General features: G+C 59.8%; 2 protein-coding genes across 3 annotated transcripts in view; one reads left to right on the top strand and one right to left on the bottom strand.

Annotated features, from left to right (window-relative positions):
- Nucleotides 1-3,714, top strand: part of ITPR3 (inositol 1,4,5-trisphosphate receptor type 3) — a gene marked incomplete at its 5' end in the record, with an annotated part of 27,095 nt that extends 23,381 nt beyond the window's left edge. Inside the window, 4 exon segments of the mRNA XM_023748382.1 lie at nucleotides 472-637; nucleotides 1,239-1,399; nucleotides 2,278-2,439; nucleotides 2,921-3,714. Coding sequence (XP_023604150.1) covers nucleotides 472-637; nucleotides 1,239-1,399; nucleotides 2,278-2,439; nucleotides 2,921-2,989 — 558 coding nt within the window.
- Nucleotides 3,715-4,469: 755 nt separating this feature from the next.
- The window catches only part of LOC102442548 (ubiquinol-cytochrome-c reductase complex assembly factor 2), a 14,669-nt gene continuing 11,433 nt past the window's right edge, over nucleotides 4,470-7,705 (bottom strand). For both annotated transcript variants that reach the window (XM_006107681.3, XM_023748381.1), the window contains 2 exons: nucleotides 7,068-7,137; nucleotides 4,470-4,643 (listed from right to left, as the gene is read on the bottom strand). In XM_006107681.3, the coding sequence (XP_006107743.1) occupies nucleotides 4,519-4,643; nucleotides 7,068-7,137 (195 nt within the window). In that variant the 3' untranslated portion in view covers nucleotides 4,470-4,518. The remainder of the gene's footprint in view (nucleotides 4,644-7,067; nucleotides 7,138-7,705) is intronic.

The raw sequence follows: 7,705 nt of genomic DNA, 5'->3' as shown, positions 1-7,705 counted from the left end.
GGGCCCAGGCCACAGTGCTTCCTCTGTGAGGCAGAGCCCCAGCCCCCAGCGGGGAGCTGACTCAGCTCCATAGAGGCCTCGGGATTGGCTGGGGCAGCCGGCTTTCCCAGAACAGCAGTCTGTCCCCCTCCCAAGGGGGTGATAAGCCCTCTCCCTAGCCAAACAGAGGGCTTCTAGAACTTGTGAGGCCTGACATGCTGAGGGCGGGGCAGAGGGGTTCAACCCTGAGGTTAGGGGCAGGGCAAGCCTAGCCCGTAGTCCCATTCCCAGTGCAGGGCTTTGCCCGGCTGGCCTCCCTTCTGAGCCCAGTCCGCATTCGGGGTGCAGTTCTCGCCCCATGGAGTGAGGGTGGGTCCACTCTGCCATCTTCCTTCTGCCGTGGCCGGGCCCCTCCATCACAGCCCTGACCCGCCGGAGCCCTGCCTGCCCGGTGGATGGGACTGCGGGCCCACCTCCCTCCTTGCCCTGCAGGAGTCTCTCTTCCCCGCCCGCGTGGTCTACGACCTCCTGTTCTTCTTCATCGTCATCATCATCGTGCTGAACCTCATCTTCGGGGTGATCATCGACACCTTTGCTGACCTGCGCAGCGAGAAGCAGAAGAAGGAGGAGATTCTCAAGACCACGTGCTTCATCTGCGGTGAGGCCTGCTTCCCACCCGCACAGGCCTCGGGGGACCCTGGCCCGGGCATGATCTGGGCCAGGGGCAGCCTCAGTTTGGCCCTTCCCTGGGTTCCTGAGGCCCCTGGGGAACCCTGCCCTGGGGCTGATGGCTGGTTGGCTGTTTGCTCATCTCAGAATTGGGGACCACAGGCCCTGCCTGAACTTGGAGTAACAGAGGGAGCGGGAAAGGGCCTCAAAGCACTCCTTTAAGCTCGCTCAACTTACAGAGGCCCCCAAGCCCAGGCAGCAGCCTCGAGCCTCTGGTCTCAGTCCAGGGCTTTCCCATCCCTGGTATGAAGTGCTGGTCCCTCCTGCGGCCGCAGGCTGAGGAATAGGTGTCGCCTGTAGGCAGCCCTGCTTCTCCGGCGTCCTCAGGTGCCTGGTGAGGGCTGCCGCTGGGGCAGGGCAGACGTCCACGCCACGTGGCTGCTGCTTAGTATAGGGGAGCTGAGTGTCCCCGAGTGGGCAGTGCCTGCACTCACCAGACCGAGCCTGACAACAGAGGTGGTGTGTGCGGCCCGGGTGGCCCACAGGCTCCTGGAGGCGGGTGGTTTCACCCTCGCCCTCTGCACCCTCAGGTCTGGAGAGGGACAAGTTTGATAACAAGACGGTGTCGTTTGAGGAGCACATCAAGTTCGAGCACAACATGTGGAACTACCTGTACTTCATTGTGCTGGTCCGCGTGAAAAACAAGACAGACTACACAGGGCCTGAGAGCTACGTGGCCCAGATGATCAAGGTGTGGTCCTGGGAGGTGGCCGTGGCCGCCTGCACTGACTGTGGAGGCCTGGGGGAGGGGCGGGACAGCCGTGGACACTTGGTGAAAAGCCAGCAAGGAGCCGAGGAGGCTGGAGCCAGCCCTGGGGCTCTGCTATCGAGAGAGAGAGAGAGAGAGAGAGAGAGAGAGAGAGAGAGAGAGAGAGAGAGAGAGAGAGAGAACAGCAAACCCATCAGCCCCAGCGGCCGGTGTGATATTCCGGGGCCGTGGCTGCTGCTCTGGACGTTGGGAGGGAATGTACTGTCGCCTTTGGGGTCAAGGAGAACAGTTCCAACGAGGGTGCATCTTCTGTGGCCGCACAGCAGAGGCCTCGCAGGCTGGAAGCAAAGACCCATTCAGTGGGGAAGAGTCCTGTTTGCTTGTGAATCTGCAATGTGAGCTGGTTGGAGTGCAGGTCTATCAGCTGCTCTGAGGCTCACAGCTTGCTCCACGGAACCAGAAAGCAGCTCGGTCCCTCCCTCCTGTCGTGGGAAACGTGGCTGGGCCCCAGACACGGCAGATGCAGGCCTCCTGCTCCTGCTCCATCCGTCCCACTCGCATCTTCCTGGAGCGTGCGTGCGGGGGGAGGGGGAAGGGAAGGAAGGAAGGAGATTCGGGGTTTGGTGCGGAGGCCTCCCCTCCACCTCGGAGGGGCCGAGTGAACAGATGGTGCCGATAGCGGGAAAGGCGGAGCGGCTAATGGAAGCCAGCTTGTCCAGTGCTGGGCCCTGACCGCAGAGGGCTCGCTGCCAGCTCACTCTGGCTGGGGAGGACCGGGCATCGGCCTCCCCGACACGTCCTGGGAGTGTGTCGCCAGGGCTGGTGGCACCGCTTGCTCACCCGCTGGCCATCTTTTTCAGAACAAGAACCTGGACTGGTTCCCCCGGATGAGGGCCATGTCCCTCGTGAGCAACGAAGGGGAGGGGGAGCAGAACGAGATCCGGATTCTTCAGGACAAGCTGAGCTCCACCATGAAGCTGGTGTCCCACCTCACCGCCCAGCTCAACGAGCTCAAGGAGCAGGTGTGTGCCCAGCGCTTCCCCCCGCCCCGCCCTCAGCCTGCACTGGGCAGCCTCAGGCCACCCTGAGCTCACAGCCCAGCCTGCCCTGTGGGGGAGGGAATAGGTGCTGGGGCCTGCATGTCCCCCATGTCCCCCCTTTCTTCCTGGCCCCCGTCCTTGGGTCTGGGGTAGAAGACGGGTCCCAAACACTCTCCCCTCTGTGGAAAGCTAGACTGGGGGTGGCAGCCCAGCCCCAGCCCCTGAGACACAGCACCCCCTCCATCGGGCAGCGGCAGAGGCGAGGCAGCCCCTTTTGGGTGGGGCGGCTTCCCAGCTGCACAAAGCAGGGGCTGGGGCTACATCTCGCTGCCCCGAGGGCCTTGGCTGGCCGCCAGTGCTGAGCGGCAGCGGGGCCCATAGTGGGAGGGCGGGCGCCAGCCCCTCGGCAGTGCCTGTGCAGAGGGTGCCGGGGGCCTGACCTGTTGGCATCGTTTAACCACAGATGACCGAGCAGCGGAAACGCAGGCAGCGCCTGGGCTTTGTGGACGTCCAGAACTGCATGAGCCGCTGAGCCCGCGAGACCCGCCGAAGCCTGCGCCTGCGCCGGTACTGAGCTGTGGCTGGGAACACTGCCCTTCTCTCGGTCGGGTGGCCCAGCCAGCCCACCAGCTCGAGGCCAGGTGCCCACCCAGCCTCCAGCTCCTGCTCTGCCAGACTCCCCCGAGCCAACCCGGGTGCTGGCCAGCACGGAGGGGGAGCCTCAGAAACTCACTGGGACTCAGTTTACCTTATTGCCTTAAAGACGTCCTCTTACAGGATTGCTTTGTCCCTTAAAGCAGTAACTGACATTCCTCTACTCCTCCTGGGGGCGATTAGGAGTGGGGTCGCCTCTTTATTCCAAGCACTACATTTTGGTTGCTGCCCGCCTCCGGGGGAGGTGCCGTGATGCTGTTGCTGGGACACTAGGGCTGTTACTTAACTTATTCCCGGGTGCCCAGCCCCGCACGCCTCCTGTGCCTCAGGTCTGCCGTAGACAGTGCAGACTGTGTCCCGGCCGCCCCTCGGCGTGGCCCAGCCCCAGCCCCAGCCCCAGGGGACTGCCGGCCGAGGGTGGAGGCCCTGCCTCTTCCCGGGCCTCTGGGGGCCACAGGCTGAGGGGGCAGGGCTGGGTGCGTGACAGTGGCTGGTTTTTGACCGCTTGTTTTTTCTCCTTTTGGTGTAATGTTTTACAAATCCTTTGGCCTGAGAACTAATATGTTAATTACCTAAATAAATTAATAGAAATATAGTTCATTAGAAAGGCCTGCCATTTCCTCTGGCCCCTGGGGCTGTGGGGGCTGACGTGGCCCGCTGTCCCGGCCTCACCTTGGCCCTGGGAGAGGCTGAGCCGCCGCCGGGGACTGCACACAGGGTCCCCGGACGAGCTGGAGTGGTACTGGTGTCGCCGGTTTTGGTCATGCCCTGTGCCTGTCGTGTGCGTCCCAGCACTGGAGCCCACTTGGCTTCTCCCCATGAGCGCTGTGGGTCCTGCCTGCCCTTCTCAGCTCAGGTCCGAAATGTGAAGGCCCCAGTAAGAGCTAAGGTTCCATGGAGCGGAAAGGTGGCCCGTGTGTGTCCCACAGAAGCCACCACAGCCCCAGGCCCCGGCCCCGGCTGTCTGTAGCCCCACTCTGCCCCTTAAACCAACCGGACACAGGTTTCCTGCAAGGTCGGGGCAGAGGACCAGCTCTGTCCTTCTGAGGCCTGGGCACGGGGCTGACCACCTGCCTTCTTCCAGGTTGGCCAATTTTGGCTATTTCCCAGGAGCTCCCAGCCAGACCTACCCGCCCCCCCCCTGCCCCCCAGGGGCTCCTACGGCTACACAGGAAGCCCTGGCCTGGAGGCCCAGCCCCTTCCCTTCCCAGGCTGGGCTGGAGCCCCCGCCTCCTCGCCCCTGGAGAAGTCCCACCCTGACCGTGGGCTGCTGCTGGGCACGCCTGCTCGGGCGCAGCTTTCCCTGGAACGGCGGTGGCGCAGCGTCCTCTGTGGGGCTGGCTGAGTCCCAAGCAGCGTCGCGGGGGTCAGGGAGCTTTATTTATGACGGCAATACACAGACTCCACTCAGGTCCGCGGGCGAGATAAGGACTGAGCCCAGGCCTTCTGCTTCTCGGGACTCCTGGTGGAGAACTTCTCCTGCAGTTTTTTCCACAAGCCTTTATTCATGTCCTTCAGCTCCCCCAGGGTGTCTGCAAAGGGCAAGACGGAAAGGAGGCTGACGTCTAACATCTGAGGCCGGGTATTGGCCCCACAGGCCTTCTTTTCACACAGTCTGTCCCCGAAAAAGGGACGTGTAAACCCAACTTCTCAAAAGCAAGTCAGGTCACAGGAAAATAACCGCCAGCGTGGACTGAGCACTCGTGTACCAGGGCCGGGCTCAGCACACCGCACCCTCCCACTCAGCACCAAGCCACGCCCTCGATGCCTGGGCTGCACGTGCGTGGGCAGATGGAGACAGTAAGGTGTGTGTGGCTCAGGCAAAGCCTGGCCTATGCCACACACCTGACTGTCTCCATTTTTCAGGGGTAGAAACAGGCAGAGGGAGGTTAAGCAAGTTGCTCAGGTCGCACAGCCAGGAAGAGGTAGAGGGGGGATCTGAACCCGGGCGCTGTGGGGCCCCGTGCTGAGCTGAGCAGGCACTGGGGAGGGAGACGGACCTGCGCAGAATCCCTGCCCATCATTCCCCCACTGGGTCCCCTCCAAACCCCTTTACCCTTTAGCCTCAGGCTATACCTGCCTCAAAAGTTGTGAGGATGAAAGGCAATCATGGAGGCAGCTTGCCTGGCACCTGACCTGCACCCAAGGAGAGGGGCCATCTGCATGGCTGTGACGGCAGCAGGGGGCTGGCGGGAGGCCATGGGCGCCTTGTTTAAGCGTGAGCACGCGCGAGCACACACACACACACACACACACACACACACACACACACGCAGCCCCCAAGGAACCAACGCTGGGGTTCTCAGTCTTGGCACTATCGACATTTGGGTTGGGGCAGAATAATTCTTTGTTGGGGCGCTGACCTGTGCATTGTAGGATGTGCATTGTAGCATCTTAGCTTCTACCCACCAGATGCCAGTAGCAACCCCGACTCCACCCCCACGCCCAGCTGTGACAACTAAAATATCTCCAGACACTGCCACATGTCCCCCAGGGACCAAAACTGCCCCGTCAAGAACCACTGGTTTAAAGTTTCTCCAGGGCTAAGAGTCTATACCTAATCTTACCTGTATATTAAATTTAGATTTCCCCATAATATTGTCTAAATTTCACAGCCTGGATTTTTAACTGTTAATAAAACTTGTAGAGAAAAGGAATGGCTTTTTGGAACAAAAGGTAACACATTACTTACTAACACTGACTGTTCGTGGTCTCTTGACAATTAGGGCACACGGCCCCTCAGCCCAGAAGTCCAGGTCCCTTTGTGGGGCACAAAGCTGGATGCTGAGGGCTGAACCCCTGCCCACGACAAGCCATGAGGCTCTCCAGTCTCCCATGATCCCAAGCCCAAGGTAGACACACTTGGGATCCAGGCCACGGCCAGTGGTCCGGCCTCAAACCCTCTCACTACAGACACTGCAAGGTGTTTTCTTGGCCCCTCGGAGGAGACATCTGGAACGCTGACCGACAGTCACAACAAGGCTCTGAGGACTGCTGTGAAGGGGAACGGGCAGCAGGCTTCCGGGAGGCTGATGGAGGGAGCCTGCACCTCTGCACTGCGGCCTGAGGTCAACGAAGGGCAGAGGCTGAGAGCTTATTTCCTCTCTAGTTTCAAGTTCAAACTTGGCTGAAACTCTCCAAGTCCTCACAGTGACTTTGGGCATCAATGCGGGAATTTCAAGATCCTGCCTGGAAAAAAATCTACCCAGTTTCCCAGGGCACTGTAATGAAAACAGGACAGCGTTGATACAACAGCAGGTGACACCACCAGGTGTGAGTCTGCTCGGAAGGTAAGTTTTCTGGAATGCCAGAGGAGCAGGAAAGAGAAATGTTGGAGCACCACCGCAGGTGAATGTTTCAGGGCCAGGCCCTCAGAAAAGGGTAGCCTATTTTTGTATATGATATCCTTGCAAATAAAAATAGTAATTTTCCAGAACCTGCCTACTTCAACCCAGGGTTCCCCGTCAGTGACAATGGAGGTGCGGAAGTGCGGAGGGCTGGGCTGGCCTGGGTATTTCCTTTCTTGCTAATCACAGTCTATCAACGACTCCAAAACATGCCCAGTTAAACCCACATCTAGCCCACAGACCAGGTCCCCTGGGCCAGATAAGGCGTAGTGGATAGCTCCATCCATGTGCATTGAATGGCTTTTTGTTTTAATCAGAGCCCTCATTGTTTATACAGCCCTCTTAGGACCATACAAATAAAATGATTTTCCTTCCATCCTGATTTCAACTACTTCCTTTTGGCGACTACGCATTCCAGTCCCTGCTGCTCAGCCTTGACTTTAAAAGCTCTAAGGATGGGTTTTCTCTTTAAAACAACGCTGCTGGCCTTCTCCCCAGTCTATGGCCAAAGTGTAAGGGCTGTCGCTTCAGAAGCTCCTCGGGTGTCCCACAGGCAGAGGGTCTTACTAGAACCACCTGCAAGCAAGCCCGAGGCCGCTGAGCCCGTACCTGTGGCGAGGATCAGCTTGTACTCTTCCAGGGTCAGGCCACTGAAGCTCGTGTCCCGCGGGCGAGGGTACTGGTCGCAGGGCAGAGGGGAGAAGGGGGGAGAGGGTTAGTTCCACAGCACAACCTGGGACCTGCCATCCTGGAGAAGCCGGGCTCTGACTGCAGGCACTGGGCCACCGGAGTGTCTAGAGACCAGAGGCCCGGCAGGTGGAAGAGCAGCGCCACCTGGAGTCCCAGATGCGGCCTCGCAAGTACGGGCATCATCTGTGACCGGCGGGTGGCTCCCACTTGAACACGCACAGGATCCTCTGGGCAAGTGCAGGCTGCCACTCAGGACCGGGCTGGGCCCACGAGTCTCTAACCAGCTCCCAGGGGATGCCCCTGCTGCTGCTCTTGAGCCACACACTGAGCTGCGAGGACTTAGCATCCTCTTCCACGCAGGCGAGGCACTGGCCATGGGGCCAGGTAGGTTTAGCTGCTCACATGGAAGATAACACAATAATTGATAAGTAATAACACAGGAGTAATCTCTGTGTTTCTCGTACTCACACCCTAACCCTACGTGGCCCCACCCTGCGTATGTGGGGAATTACTGAGCAGTTTCAAGCCTGCAAACCACACTCAGTGGGATCTGACAG

Source organism: Myotis lucifugus, unplaced genomic scaffold (assembly GCF_000147115.1).
Source record: "Myotis lucifugus unplaced genomic scaffold, Myoluc2.0 scaffold_1345, whole genome shotgun sequence".
Classification (NCBI taxonomy): domain Eukaryota; kingdom Metazoa; phylum Chordata; class Mammalia; order Chiroptera; family Vespertilionidae; genus Myotis; species Myotis lucifugus.
Note: the sequence above shows the minus strand (reverse complement) of the source record. Positions and strands in the feature narration are given on the sequence as shown.